This window comes from Coregonus lavaretus (assembly GCF_964263955.1).
Source record: "Coregonus lavaretus genome assembly, chromosome: 4".
Taxonomy (NCBI): domain Eukaryota; kingdom Metazoa; phylum Chordata; class Actinopteri; order Salmoniformes; family Salmonidae; genus Coregonus; species Coregonus lavaretus.
In genome coordinates this window covers 3,194,442-3,209,654 of record NC_139991.1, presented here as the reverse complement: position 1 = coordinate 3,209,654, position 15,213 = coordinate 3,194,442, and the positions used below count along the sequence as shown (strand labels likewise).

At 39.9% G+C, this 15,213-nt stretch overlaps 2 protein-coding genes across 2 annotated transcripts; both read left to right on the top strand.

Annotated features, from left to right (window-relative positions):
- Positions 1 to 5,086: 5,086 nt before the first annotated feature.
- Positions 5,087 to 8,966, top strand: LOC311127756 (telomere repeats-binding bouquet formation protein 2-like; the record flags this gene model as incomplete). The annotated part of the gene is made up of 7 exons (XM_084159629.1): positions 5,087 to 5,150; positions 5,257 to 5,338; positions 5,724 to 5,863; positions 6,001 to 6,068; positions 6,173 to 6,261; positions 8,576 to 8,673; positions 8,818 to 8,966. 7 exons carry the CDS (start codon positions 5,087 to 5,089, stop codon positions 8,931 to 8,933), a joined length of 657 nt encoding a protein of 218 aa, XP_084015755.1. The 3' UTR covers positions 8,934 to 8,966.
- A 1,766-nt stretch (positions 8,967 to 10,732) lies between these two features.
- Positions 10,733 to 15,203, top strand: LOC311128348 (sorbitol dehydrogenase-like). Its single transcript, XM_084160459.1, has 9 exons — positions 10,733 to 10,916; positions 11,247 to 11,280; positions 11,407 to 11,571; positions 11,741 to 11,900; positions 12,028 to 12,146; positions 12,967 to 13,032; positions 13,233 to 13,411; positions 14,102 to 14,223; positions 14,535 to 15,203. The coding sequence occupies exons 1-9, from the start codon at positions 10,863 to 10,865 to the stop codon at positions 14,698 to 14,700; spliced, it is 1,065 nt and encodes a 354-aa protein (XP_084016585.1). The 5' UTR covers positions 10,733 to 10,862; the 3' UTR covers positions 14,701 to 15,203.
- The last annotated feature ends 10 nt before the right edge of the window (positions 15,204 to 15,213 follow it).

Here is a 15,213-nt window from a genome sequence, read left to right as displayed (position 1 = left end):
TGTGTAATTATTTTCCGTCAGTTGTGTGTATTGCTCGGTTGAGCTTCTCTCCACTACGCTGGAGTATTTTCGCACCTGTTTGTGCGCAGTTACCGTTGTCGCACCTGTTTGTGCGCTGTTACTTTTCGCCTTCGTGCGTATTTTTCGCCTTCGGGCAAAGTTGTCCTTTTGCCTTAGTTTGGGCAGTAATACAAGCCTTTGGAATATCGTTCTGAGTCCTGCGTTTGATTCCACCATTGCACCTACAGCACGCCCTGACACACAGAATAGAATAGGTCGACTTTTGTACTATGGGGGATAGTAGATTGACATAGGCTAGTGCTTTTGCTGTTCGTTAGGCCTACTCATCTTGTGGACAGTTCTTCCAATATCTTCAATATGCACCTCGGGTGCATTACGGCCACAAACGGGATGCCGCTGTGAAAATCGAGGCATTATCAAGTGCTTGTCAAATTGTGAATGAGAGACTAATGAAGTGTGTACAGCCTGCGCAAAAAACAAAGCAGAACTCATGCCTTTCAAGCTACTTTTTTCAAATCATCATTAGAGTCGCATCACGCAGCCTTACAATGTATTAAAAATCAAAACATATAGCCCAACGTTTGTAGAACAACTAAAGTTACATTAATATCTCTAAATTAAGCATATAGGAGTACCTATTTCGTTGTTAAACTCAACACAGAATAGCCACATGTGTGCACTCAAATCGTTTGGAGAAAATATTTATACTTTATTCAGCTTTGTTCAATTGTATTCTTCATACTATGAAATAATATTAAATAATGCCACGGAATTCTAAGCAAATCTTGCCTGCTAAATGAACTAGTGTAGCATACAGCCATTTGGCATAGCCAGATCAGGACCTAACATAAGGACAACTCAGAGTATGCTATTCTGTTCTTCTGAAATAGACTACATTTTCTTCATATCATGCTTCTTTAGACCTGTCTAAAATAAATAATGGATTTATTGTGAAGGTGTAGGCTATATTACATGGATTTATTAGACTTTTTAAAATGTAGATGTTCCAAAGGTCTGCATCAGTGGCTTGTAGGCTATGTGTGGAAGCCAGGAGATGCTAAATGTGTTTATGTTAATTAACGGTCAATTACCGTGAGACCAACAGTTATTTGCTTGACAATCACTGGCTGACGAAATTTTGTGACCACCACAACCCTAGTCTCTTGTCCACTTTCCACTTTGACTCGGTCTCTCCAAATCACTTAGTACCAGCTGGATTTCATGTAAGGATTTGCCAATATTATATTCATCCCTCCCATACAGGCAATATACTGCACCTAATATGACAGTAAGTAGGTAATATATAAACATATGGACCTGCACATTGACATCTAGGTTTTCTAACCAGATTCTAAGCTGAGCATCATCAGGGCTTGATTTATAGTACACAGCCCACTGTGACAGCCATGCTGGCATCAAGAGCACACAGAAGCATTCCACAATCAATTTCACAGCAGATAGCACACTGTCCACTGCCCGCACAGTAATATATTATTTTATAGTCTCCTCAAGATACAAAACACAAGGCTACATGACATTAGAGAGACAAAACCAAATTGGTATTGGCATGCATCTGTGGCAGCTAGCCTATAAGCTCTTGACCTGCAAGCAACCCCTCACTAATGATGAGAACTAAATAATTAACATGTCCATCATGTGACACCAGACCAGACAAATAAAAATAACAACAAAAACCCTCCCTCCCACTCCCTACGATATCCAGTTCCCCAATTTTCTTGGTATTTCCTTGGTAAAGTAGGCCCTATGTCAAATTCATAAGGGGATTTGAAGAAGAATCTATGCATGAATAATCTATAATCCTTGATGAAAACATCAGAGGAGAAGCCTATCTGAGAGTGGGCATACAACACAAAATACACATAAGAGCAGCATTTCCTAAAATCAATGCAATAATATTATAATGAAGACTATTTTTTAAAATGTTTATTATGCAAATACAAACATTTTGTACAGAAAGGTATTAAGTCATTATATCTGTCTCTAATCACCAATTGTGGATACTAGGGTTGCTTGAGAAGCAAATATTTTCCTGTTTCGAATGCTGTACATCCACTGCTAATCAATCAGAGGACCACTTTGTTCAATAGAGCGGACACTATAGACTAGTGCTGAGCGATTAGTCCTTTTTGAGGTCGGTTTGGTTTCGGTTCGATTAAAAAATAATCACGGTTTTCGATGTTTCTTTTTTTATGTGGGTTGAATGCTGTAACAACACAGAATAAAACAATTAATACAAGTCCCATGACGGTAGTGACTGCCCATTAATGCTTATCACTTATTAACCATAATTTATTCACATTACTTTACTTTAATAAAATATTTCAGTTATTGTGTATATTACATTTGTTTTATTTGATGACTTTATTATTTAATTCCAAGTCATCTCATCTCTGTAGAGCTGCTAACTATGCTGTCTGACAAAATCACTATTTTAGTCGTTTTCAAAGTAAATAAGGCATACTTTTATGACTGCTGAATACCAACTATCAATCCCTTAGCTAATGTATTTCAGGTAGAGATACCTCGTGAAGCAACTGCTCTCGAGTCTCTATCCCTCTCAATCGCGCATTCTTCTCTCTTTTACATAGCAGGCATAAAAGAAACACAGACCGGACAAGTATGTGTGCAATGGATTATGGACATTGTAGTTAATTACCATGTTTTCTGCGCTAAACTATGTATAATATTGGCTTGTTGGAAACTTCAACTCCCTACTACATCGCACAGTTCGGGCTTGATCTGATTTATCTCTAGAGAAACTGCACAATGTGCACATTGAGTTCACAGAAATAAACAGAACTCAATGGAATTCAAATAATTGAACCGATGTCGGTCAATTAGTTATTTAAAAAACGAAAAATAACCGAAATGTCAGTTAATTGCTCAGCACTACTGTAGACTTAAGTCCTTGCCATCTGAAGGTAACAGCATGTGTGAGATTTGCTAACATGGTCTCTAGAGTTAGAATTGCCAAACATCAGCTAAATTGGTTCAAATGAAATACTTTAAAGACACAACTTATTGATCATTAAAGGTAAGGTGTAAAACACACTGATTAATTCAGCTGTGTCCCAGCATCAGGGCCAGAAGACCACTGACCCCCAATAAAGTCAGCTCATATCACCATCATGTGGTTATAAGTAGGTACTATATCTACAGCCTATTGTAGGCGATGGTAAGGTTGCTGCAGAATGCAGTTTTCTTTGTAGACATTATTGCTCACCTGGTGTTGAAGAGAGGGTCATTATAGATTAATAGAGGGTGCATCACTGTATGCTCCTGAGATAGAAACACACCCTGGTTGTGAGGAGCCATGATTCTCCCCTCCTGGTTTTGACAGCTCCTCAACACAGGCTGATCTGTAAGAGATAATATAATAATAACAATGAGTGAAAGCCTCCATGATATTCAAACTAATTCTACCACCAGGTGAAGAAATACTGGTGTGACAACACACTTCATTTTCCCCAGATGATGAATTAAATCATGTAACAAAATCAATATGCCATGTCATAATTCCTTTGTTTAGGCCTAAACACCAGAAAAAAATAAAAAATAATCCACAATATGAACATGTAAACAAAAATACAAACAAAATTGAAGACAGTACAGAATGTTGATTACCCTATGTCTATAGTTTTCTTCATTGAACTAATTGGGACAATGGACTGTCTAGCACTGATGCAGGGGCCATATGTTACAACATATCTCACTGGACAGACAATAATCTCTTCACTGCTGTGGTTTAAAGTGGCTATTTTGTCCCAGTTCTTAGGAAAAAATGGTAGCTTTGAATGGGTTAAAACCTCCAGCCACTAACAATTGGCACATGGCACATGGCACATTTTCCAATGAAACTGACAGAAATTACATATTTTGTGATTTAAAGACTGTGAATTACGGTACCTTCAATATCCAGCAGAAAACAGGTTAGCAAGTGTGGACACACCTCCTCCAGAACAGAGCAGAATGCACAGAACGCCCCCGGGCCCTTCAAAGACAACTTGTCCAGAAATATCTCTGCCCTTTTCTTATTGGTGTCATAACCCAGGATGTCCTTGCATTCCCCCAGAGAGAACACCCTGTCATACACAAGGTATGGCAGCACCTTGTTGACATCCAGCTCCTTCAGTAACCGTTCCCTATGGTGCCTCAGGATTTTGGCAGCCCATGTTTTCTTCTTCTGGCCAGATGGTCTCCGGCTGCTCATCTGCTTCTTCACAAACCAATTCCGAGTATCACTGGCCAGCATTTTGAGGTTGGGTAAATATACTTTTTTAAACAACACCTCTCTCTTTGCAAAAGTCAATTGGATGGTAGCAGATATTCTCCAAATGTGGAGGTAGCCATGCCAGATATTTCCATAATGCTGACTCTGTTGCCACCGTACATAATACGTCTGGACTGGGAGGTCGACAGTCTGGACATGGACAAAAAATTAGCTTGGTGCTTATGTTGTTAAGAGGATTATCATTCTCTGTTTAGACCTTCACAAACTGCTCACCAAGGAAAATACAGCACTCAGAACATTTTACTATTTGGCTTTGTTATAACAGACCTAGTAGCCTAATCATAATATTTATATTTGTAATACTTGTCTATAAAATCCGTCTCTAGTCTCTATAATATCAGCCTGGGCATTGAATATTTGTTTATTGCCATGCTGGCATTGTTCTCTCCCTTTTCATGTCCCGACAGTGAGTTGAGGAGCTGTGATTGTGTTATAGGATTTATTTGGCATAGGCTTTAGCCAGACAGTAGCCTGCGAGTTAAACCGTCAATTTGACAACTGTTGTGGACATTATAATATCGAGGTGATTAGAGTACATACCTTTTTTACCGCCAAGATGTCCATGCTGCGCTGCTCGCGCCCTCAGCTGCCACTATCAGCAGCAGCAGGCCCGCGACCGATCATCGACATCATCCTCACCTTGATGATTTGCTCAACATCCCAAGGTTTTCTGTTCGACAAGGACAAACATTTTATAAACACTATTTATAATTTAAAAAAAAACCGGAAACCTTTGAACAGTCATTGCAAAGTATGTTCACAAATAGAACTGCATGGTTCTCAAATAGCGTGAGAAGAGGAGTCTGTTGGTTTTGGGGTAAGTTAGCTAGCTAGCTCAAGGCTACTTAGCTAAACTTGAATAAAATAATGAATTTGGGATACCAGTTTCATAATTTATTGAGTGCACTAAATTTCCATTTCAGTATCGGAGGGTGGAGCTATTACAAGTTGGGAGACTGCAGACTACCTTTTCAGTGAGGATGCCACCTGTCCTGATACAGTCAGGTAGGCTAGCTAGCTAGCAGCTAGCTAACGTTAGCTATGCACACCTAGCTAGACAGCTCTCTAATCAAGTGTTTCCACTTCACGAATTGTGACTCCTAACCGTCCAGATTAATTCCTACTTATTTATACATTAAAATAGCCACTTCGGATGTTGCGTTTGTTTTCTTTTGTTTTTACCTTTGGTCAGCCCAGCTGAGCATGATGTCTTTATTTCCTTGTTCACTGATTTTCCTTTGTAAAACGTGGCCTTTTTGTCCTGATTCCTGCTGTGTCACTGTCATAGGCCCGCCTCTAGGGGGCATGGTTTCTTCGTGAGCAGTGCATCCCAGGAAATGTAAATCGAAATGTAGACCCATTGACATACATTTGTTTATTTATATTTCAGGATATTTGAGAGTGGGGACTATGCTGAGAACAGGCTGACAGTTTTTCACAGCTTCTATCTAGCTGCTTGTGAGAAATGCCACAGTGTCAAGTCGGTGTGCATCGGTCATTATGTGCTGCCTCCAGTCTCTGTCCAGGAGGGTAAGTAGATCATATATCAGCTTTCCTTCCCTTGTATTTTGCATGACTGTCATAATGCAAAAAAAATTCCCATAATAATATTCTCCATCACACTGAAAAATATGCACACAAAATATGTAAATCATTTACCTTTTCAGTGGTGAAAGCAGTGGTTGGGAGATTCATTTGGGAGCAGGAGGATAATGCAAAGGCTGTTGAAACAGAGGTAAAAAAATGCTCTTCTTCATCTTAGTTTCAATTTAGTGAAAATCATAATTTGTTCACTTTAAGCACAATACATTTGTATATGTATTGTATTTCTATTGTAAGGATTCAGATGACATATTGGCATTGGGCAATAGGCAGAAGGAAGAGGACTGCAGTGGAGATTACTGTGATCACACAGACATCAATAGTTGGTATGTACTGCATCTTGTATGGATCTCCTGATCAGCTACTAATTTTGAGGGGTTCAGAACAATTACCTACAGTACCAGTCAAAAGTTTGGACACACCTACTCATTCAAGGTTTTTTCTTAATTTTTACTATTTTCTACATTGTAGGATAATAGTGAAGACATCAAAACTATGAAATAACACATATGGAATCATGTAGTAACCAAAAAAGTGTTAAAGAAATCAAAATATATTTTCTACTTGAGATTCTTCAAATAGCCACCCTTTGCCTTGATGACAGCTTTGCACACTCTTGGCATTCTCTCAACCAGCTTCACCTGGCATGCTTTTCCAACAGTCTTGAAGGAGTTCCCACATATGCTGAGCACTTGTTGGCTGCTTTTCCTTCCCTCTGCGGTCCGACTCATCCCAAACCATCTCAATTGGGTTGAGGTCGGGGGATTGTGGAGGCCAGTTCATCTGATGCAGCACCATCACTCTCCCTCTTGGTAAAATAGCCCTTACACAGCCTGGGGGTGTGTTGGGTGATTATCCTGTTGAAAAACAAATGATAGTCCCACTAAGCCCAAACCAGATGGGATGGCGTATCGCTGCAGAATGCTGTGGTAGCCATGCTGGTTAAGTGTGCCTTGAATTCTAAATAAATCACAGACAGTGTCACCAGCAAAGCACCCCCACACCATAACACCTCCTCCAACATGCTTTATGGTGGAAAATACACATACGGAGATCATCTGTTCACCCACACCACGTCTCACAAAGACACAGCGGTTGGAACCAAAAATCTCCAATTTGGATTCCAGACCAAAGGACACATTTCCACCGGTCTAATGTCCATTGCTCGTGTTTCTTGGCCCAAGCAAGTCTCTTCTTATTATTGGTGTCCTTTAGTAGTGGTTTCTTTGCAGCAATTCGACCATGAAGGCCTGATTCACACAGTCTCCTCTGAACAGTTGAGGTTGAGATGTGTCTGTTACTTGAACTCTGTGAAGCATTTATTTGGGCTGCAATTTCTGAGGCTGGTAACTCTAATGAACTTATCCTCTGCAGCAGAGGTAACTCTGGGTCTTCCATTCCTGTGGCGGTCCTCATGGGAGCCAGTTTCATCATAGAACTTGATGGTTTTTGCGACTGCACTTGAAACTTTCAAAGTTCTTGAAATGTTCCGTATTGACTGACCTTCATGTCTTAAAGTAATGATGGACTGTCGTTTCTCTTTGCTTATTTGAGCTGTTCTTGCCATAATATGGACTTGGTCTTTTACTAAATAGGGCTATCTTCTGTAAACCACCCCTACCTTGTCACAACACAACTGATTGGCTCAAACTCATTAAGAAGGAAAGAAATTCCACAAATTAACTTTTAAATCAGGCACACCTGTTAATTTAAATGCATTCCAGGTGACTACCTCATGAAGCTGGTTGAGAGAATGCCAAGCGTGTGCAAAGCTGTCATCAAGGCAAAGGGTAGCATTTGAAGTATCTCAAATATAAAATATATTTTGATTTGTTTAACACGTTTTTGGTAATTACATGATTCCATATGTGTTTTTTCATAGTTTTGATGTCTTCACTATTATTCTACAATGTAAAACATTTTTTAAAGAAAGAAAAACCCTTGAATGAGTATGTGTGTCCAAACTTTTGACTGGTAGTGTATGTACACTGAGTATACCAAACATTAGGAACGCCTTCTTAATATTGAGTTGCACAGAACAGCCTCAATTCATCGGGCCATGGACTCTACAAGGTGTCGAAAGCATTCCACAGGGATGCTGGCCCATGTTGACTCCAATGCCTCCCACAGTTGTGTCAAGTTGGCTGGATGTCCTTTAAGTGGTGGACCATTCTTGATACACACAGGAAACTGTTGAGTGTGAAAAACCCAGCAGCATTGCAGTTCTTGACACAAACCGGTGTGCCTGGCACCTACTAACATACCCCGTTCAAAGGCACTTAAATATTTTGTCTTGCCCATTCACCCTCTGAATGGCACACATACACAATCTATGTCTCAATTGTCTCAAGGCTTAAAAATCCTTCTTAACCCCTTCATCTACACTGATTGAAGTGGAATTAACAAGTGACATCAATAAGGGATCATAGCTTACACCTGGATTCACCTAGTCAGTCTATGTCATGGAAAGAGCCTTAATGTCCTTAATGTTTTGTACACAAAGTGTATAAATCATTGGTCCAGAACAGAGCATGCTTTTTTACATTTCTACCACTAGGGGTCATATTTTCCTATGCAATGGTTACAGCTGTTCAGTATAATGTGCTCACACTAAACAAGTAAACTATTTTTATGAAATAGCCATGAGGTACCCTTTCTGGATACTCCGAATACTCCCAAAAGAGAGGCGGCTCTGTGTTGTGAAGTACAACATTACCCAGTTAATAACATGGTTACAGGTAAAACAAATACTTATCACCCAGCATTCTTACAACTATCTTTATCATGTGCTTTCCATACGAATGTATTATCAATGATAGAAATACACCCTTTCTAGAATAATGAAAATATTTATAATGTAACAATGTTTATTCTATTTGAAGGCTATGTCAGTATTGATGAACTGAGGACTTACTCAGGAGGACTTCAAGACTTCCTACCAGGCCATTGTGGTTCTTCAGTCTCTAAAAAAAGGCGCTCTACAGTAGATATTGCTTAATGTCATATTACAAGGATACAGATCACAGGGATAATTAAGAGTAACAGTTTTTATCCGAGAACAACAAATACAGTATGGGATGTTAAATGGCAGATTTAGCAGGATCGCTAGACAGTGTAGTCCCCTTTTCACTATTCACCATTGTTTAAGTTGTTTAATTATTTTTAAAAATGTTATTGAAATAAAAAGAGGTTACTTACATATATTTTGATTGACACAGACATGATGAGATAAGTTGCCTCAATGCTGCATTTTGATATACAGTGTGTTATGAATCAGAAATATCTGCCTCGGCTTTATTCACTTTTCCCAGCAAAATGAAGTTCAAACCCTGCATGGAGCATAAAAAAACTAAACTAAATGGTTGCCAACACATACATATACCACACCTGAACCAGTCTAGTTTGCAGTCAATACATAATCAACACATTGAAGAATAAACACTAGTTCCATACTTGAATCAGTAGCTAATTTGAACCGGCCTCTTGCTTGTTACCTTCCAATGATGTGGTTTGTGTCTGAGTGGGTTTTCTCTGAGTTCAAGCTTAGTCATTCCAGTAAATCCAAGGATCAGGTCATTTTCCAGTGACGTAATGTCATTGAACTTCATACTCATGACTTGAAGACTTGTCATATCTGTAGAAAATATTTAATTGATTATGCATTTAGGCTAATAGTACAAAAATAATATTGCCTTTGCTTTTAGCAACTTCTCTCGTTGCAGATATAGAGGAAAAAGACTCAATGATCCGTTGAATGCACATGAAATCACTGACCTGACAGTGATTTGGGCACATGCTCAAAACTGTTTCTGTCCAAGTCCAAGACTAGGTTATTGATTTCATCTGGAAGAGCCTTAAATTCATTGCCTGCCAGGTTCAACCAATGTAGGGCTTGTAACTGTCCTAGGTCAGGAGGCAGTGCAGTGATAGTGTTATTGTTTAGACCAGATTTTTGTAACTTGTTAAGTTTTCCAATGGAGGAAGGCAGCATCATTAGACCACAGTAAGCAGCCCACAGCACCTGCAGCTCTGTCAGGTCTCCCAAGGCCTCTGGAAGAAATGGGATTACAATTGACTCCTAGGATTGTAAGGTTCCGTAGAGATCCAATGGCACTTCGCAGCATAGTTAGCTGGTTCCCATCAAGAACAAGTTCCTCAAGCTGTTCTAAATGCAGGATCTTCACAAGAAATAAGAGGAGACAGTTGCCATTCAAAAAAATGTAAAAAAACAGCTTTTTTAGTTTGGTTAGTGTTGTTAATGAAGGTACAACAAGACTTCGGTGACTAATATTTAACTTTTCCAAATGTTTGTAAGCACATTCAACAACCATATCGTTGATGTTCATTATTTCCTAGCGTTATTTGTAACTACGAAAAAATAAAATAAAATACTCTATGTACAAAGCAGACGGACAGACGATTGAGTCTTATTCAGACCACTGATTCCGACATGTTTAATATTTGTCTCCATAGAAACATTTCCTGTGTGTCTTCAACCTCATTCCCGCCCCCGGAAACAAGACCTGTGATTGGTCCATGTGCCACGCACTATAATCTGTGACTAATCAGATCGCTCTGGGTTAGCTCAAATGCGACGCAGCAGGTGAGATAGGAACAACAGAAACATTGTAGCAGTCATTTCATTGCCTTACACCATTATCAACCTATAAATCATTAATAAAGATAAAGATAGCAATACACTTTTCGTATAATTTTAGCTCTCTTTTAGGAATAGCTCAATTCGACCCTCTCTTTGCTATAATGGCATGTTCTCTCTAACGCCACCGTAAGCCAATCACATGTTTTGTTTTGTCGACTGCCCACCAAGCAGCAGGAAGATGCACTTTGAGCCCTGCACAGGCCAAAAAAGCATTTTACAAAATTTCTTATTTTATTCACACTGTAGTTGTCTTTGAGTGAATACAACATGGAAAAAGAAAACCTATCCGTGGTGTTGCATTCCCAGGGCGACCTCAGACTGGTAATAAAGTAGTGTCTAAACTGTGTCATGATGATGTAAGCAGATCGAGATTTCATGAAAACTGCAAATTTTGGTCAATATCAGAAAGTCCATCTGCTCATGTTCGTCCAGGAACTAGCCATTTCAATTACCATGTATAATATTAACAATTTTGACTTTTACTTTTGTTACAGATGGCAAAAAAGTCAAAATGTTGAATATAAGTGTTAATTTAAATGGCAGGTTGCGGGACGCTCCTCATGGCCATGGCGAATGCTTGTATGAATGGATAAATAATTACGATTGATTATCTGAATGGTCAGGCTAATTGTGATGATTGATTTCTTACAGGAACAACGACCCATCCCTGAACCAGGTCCAAATGGTATAAGAAAAATGTAGTATCCAGACAGCTTGTAAAGTATATTTCTGCATTTGATTTTCAATTGTGTAGAAACTGTGTACAATTTGTTTGTCCTATGGAGCAATTGCTTGTCTTTCCTTTATCCAGAGGTGTTGCTTCAGATGCATTCAGTTGGGATCTGTGGGTCAGATGTGCACTACTGGCAAAATGGACGCATAGGTGACTTTGTGGTAAAGAAGGCCATGGTGCTGGGGCATGAGGCCGCTGGTCGGGTGGTGAAGGTGGGCTCAGCAGTGAAAAACCTAAAAGAAGGTAAGAACTGTGCAAGCATGTGAGAAGGAAGTACTCACTTGATTCAATGAGGGTATGTTGTTTTGCTTTTAATGCAGGTTAAAGTTAATCAGTTTAAAAAAAACACTGATCAGATAATGCAACTTTGGATTGTCTGTCTGTCAATTATTCATATGTGTTGGATAATTAGGGGATAGAGTCGCTGTAGAGCCAGGTGTCCCTCGCGAGATGGATGAGTTCTTCAAATCAGGAAACTACAATCTTTCCCCCACCATCTTCTTCTGTGCCACACCCCCTGATGATGGGAATTTGTGCAGATTTTACAAACACAGCGCCAACTTCTGTTACAAGTGAGTTCATTATTTCTACTTTATCTACAAGGACAGGTAACGGTCAACATACTGCCAATGGGGAACACTGGGGGTAACATGACAAACCTACATTGCTTAAGTTCTCTCTGTTTATGTATATGAACAGACTGCCTGACAATGTGACATATGAGGAGGGGGCCCTGATTGAGCCCCTGTCTGTGGGTATTCATGCCTGCCGCAGAGCTGGAGTGACCCTGGGCAGCAGTGTACTTATCTGTGGGGCAGGTAGGTAAAACTCGGCTGTCATTCATTGATACTGTTATTTACTGTTACTGCAGCTTGGACCAATGAAGTGTGACACAATTTTGCAGTTGCAGCTGTTCAGGTTTTATGTCCAGTCATTCAACTCCTACAAGATGTGATAAAATGAAATAAAATAAAATGTAACATTGCAGAATATACAGCCAATAAGAAGTATGGCGGTTATTACATTCCACTAACATGCCCATGCAAGTTTGGAAATTAAAGAATGTGGTTTAGTTACAAAAGTGAGAATCATGCTGACAGCATAACATCAGTGGGGAAACCAAGTGAACTTAAACACCTGTAGTAACAGACTTAATATTTAACACATCCACTCTGCTGGTAAGTGAATTAACACATGTAAATACCTAAACATTCATTCGTGAATGAAAGGGTTGGTTAAATAAAGATCAGCTCTTGCTTTTTAGTTAATGATAATGTATTTCCCTATATTTTCCATATAGGCCCTGCAATAGACTAGCGTCCTGTCCAGGGAGTGTACTTTTACATCAAGCTGCCTCATGCTACTGAATCAGACGATAGGCTCCTGCCCTATGGACCCTTCTGGCTCAGACCAGGCTTACACACTATTTCCTATACTGACCCCTCATGTCATCACTTCTAGCCCTCATTCACACAGTTTCACGATGACCAGCTAAGTTGAAAAATATCTTGTAAGGTTACTAGCACAGCCTCATATCCCCATCGAGTGCATCGGCTTGGAGAGCAGTGTCCAAACTTCCAATTAACATGTGCACATTCAACCTAAGCATCGCTCTCATTTCTCTTTTCCCTATCACAGGACCAATTGGTCTGGTCTGTCTGCTGGTGGCCAAGGCTATGGGTGCCTCACAGGTGGTCATAACTGGTAAGGCACAGGGGGTAATAATACACTCTTTATGGGATCCATTTTGTTTCACTCAAATCAAAATTGTCTACCAGGGTCTTCCTTTTTTTTGAAGGGCTTCGAGGTGAAAAAGGTATAAATGTTGGTACATTAGTACTACTGTTTGATGGCCCAGTATAGTTGGGACTGCCACAGTACTCTTTTTGTCCTTCTGTTTTCAGACCTGTCAGCAGATCGCCTGGTCATGGCCAAGGAGCTGGGAGCAGACTTCCCTCTGACTGTGAAGAGGGAGGATGGGCCTGAGGAGCTGGCTAAGAGAGTGCAGGGACTGCTGGGAGCACAGCCTCATATCACCATCGAGTGCACGGGTGTGGAGAGCAGTGTCCAAACTGCCATTTATGTAAGTACAGCCACAAGAGTGATATTAGAACCCATGGAAATGCTGTACTGTGAAATGTTGCAGTTTTCTTTTAGAAAAGAATATTAACTATTGATTCCAATACTTAAAAAGAACTGATGTTGGCACAAGATGGAGGGAATATTGGAGCACAACTATTGAAATTACAGTTAACGAAAATGTACGCTTAATCCAGTATAAACTAATGTATATAATTTATTATACAAGAGACAAAATTCACATATTCTACAGCACAACAGTAGAATCATGTCTTAAGTGTAAAACTAATAATGACTCAATAATTTATGCTTTCTGGGAATGCTATAAAGTCCAGAAGTTTTGGGCAAAGCTAGAAAGTTGGTTGTAAGAAGTATTAGAATGTAAACATACTTTTAATCCGTCTGTCTGCAAATTTCAAGACATGGCATATGGGGGTGTAGTGAGATACCCAATGGGCTGGACGATTCTCTTCTCATCTTGAAAAAATCGAATGATTTATTATTGAAATATTGAAATAGCATGGGCGACCAAGAAAAACAAATTAGTAAAATGTAAGGCCATGTGGCAAACAATAATGCAGGCACTAGGGATAGGGGTGTGAACATGCAGGTCTGGGAAGAGGAGATGCAGTTGTTATTTGTGTTCGTCTGTTAGTATTTGGTGTAAAATAAATAAATATATTCTTGCTGCCAGGCTACACGTCCTGGAGGAGTGGTGGTTCTAGTAGGGATGGGTGCAGCGATGACCACTGTCCCACTGCTCAATGCTGCTATCAGAGAGGTGGACATCAGAGGGGTCTTCCGCTACTGCAACACGTAAGTGAATCTCTTTCTCTCACATTAACTAGGTACAGAAAATAAGTTGTTGCCTTTTACACTGCCCTTCATCTCACACAACAGAGCCCTGAAGCCAGCGCAGGACAAAGGTCTTCAAATAAAATTGAATTTGTCGCATGCTTCGTAAACAAGAGGTGTAGACTAACAGTGAAATGCTTACTTATGGGCCCTTCCCAACAATGGGAGGTCTTCAGGAATATGGTCCCTAATGTTCCAACAATTGCAGCAAGTTGTGTTTATCTGTTGTCTTATAATTCAACTGTTAATGTGTTTTTGTCCTCTTATTCTAGCTGGCCAATGGCTATAGCGATGCTGGCCTCTAAGAAGGTGAACGTGGCGCCCCTGGTGACCCACCGGTTCCCCCTGGAGCAGGCTGTGCAGGCCTTCGAGACCACACGCCAGGGACAAGGGGTCAAGGTCATGCTCAAGTGTGACAAGACTGACCAGAACCCCTGAGAGGACTGGGAACACCAGGACCAATAAGAGCTAGTATAGACAACCACAGCGCTGTAGATCTAACAGTCGATTTTTCTGTTAGTTGTCTATGTTGCCCCATCTTAATCAGGTTACCTGTTGCCCAAACAGCAATTTTCACTCTTGAAATCAGATATTTGGAGACGCTATGCAACTAAGTATATGATTTGACAAAACGTGCTCACAGCAGCTTTCTCTTTCATCATGTGATTTCAAGTTGCTTTTGACTGTAATTACTTGATTACCATATGTTTATAAGATGATGCAAAACTGTTAAATAAAGCCTTTGAATCTTGTTATAAACCAGAAAGTATTGAAATATTGTAGTTGTTGTTTTTTGTCTAGTCCTCTAGTCAGTACCTAGCTGCTGCCACCAGGAGGAGTTAGAGATATTCACACACCGTACGCCAAGTCCAGTGTGATGCACATACTGTAATGCAGACAATCAATCTCCTGTCCATACAATAAATATTTAACAAATGGTTTATCTGAAAA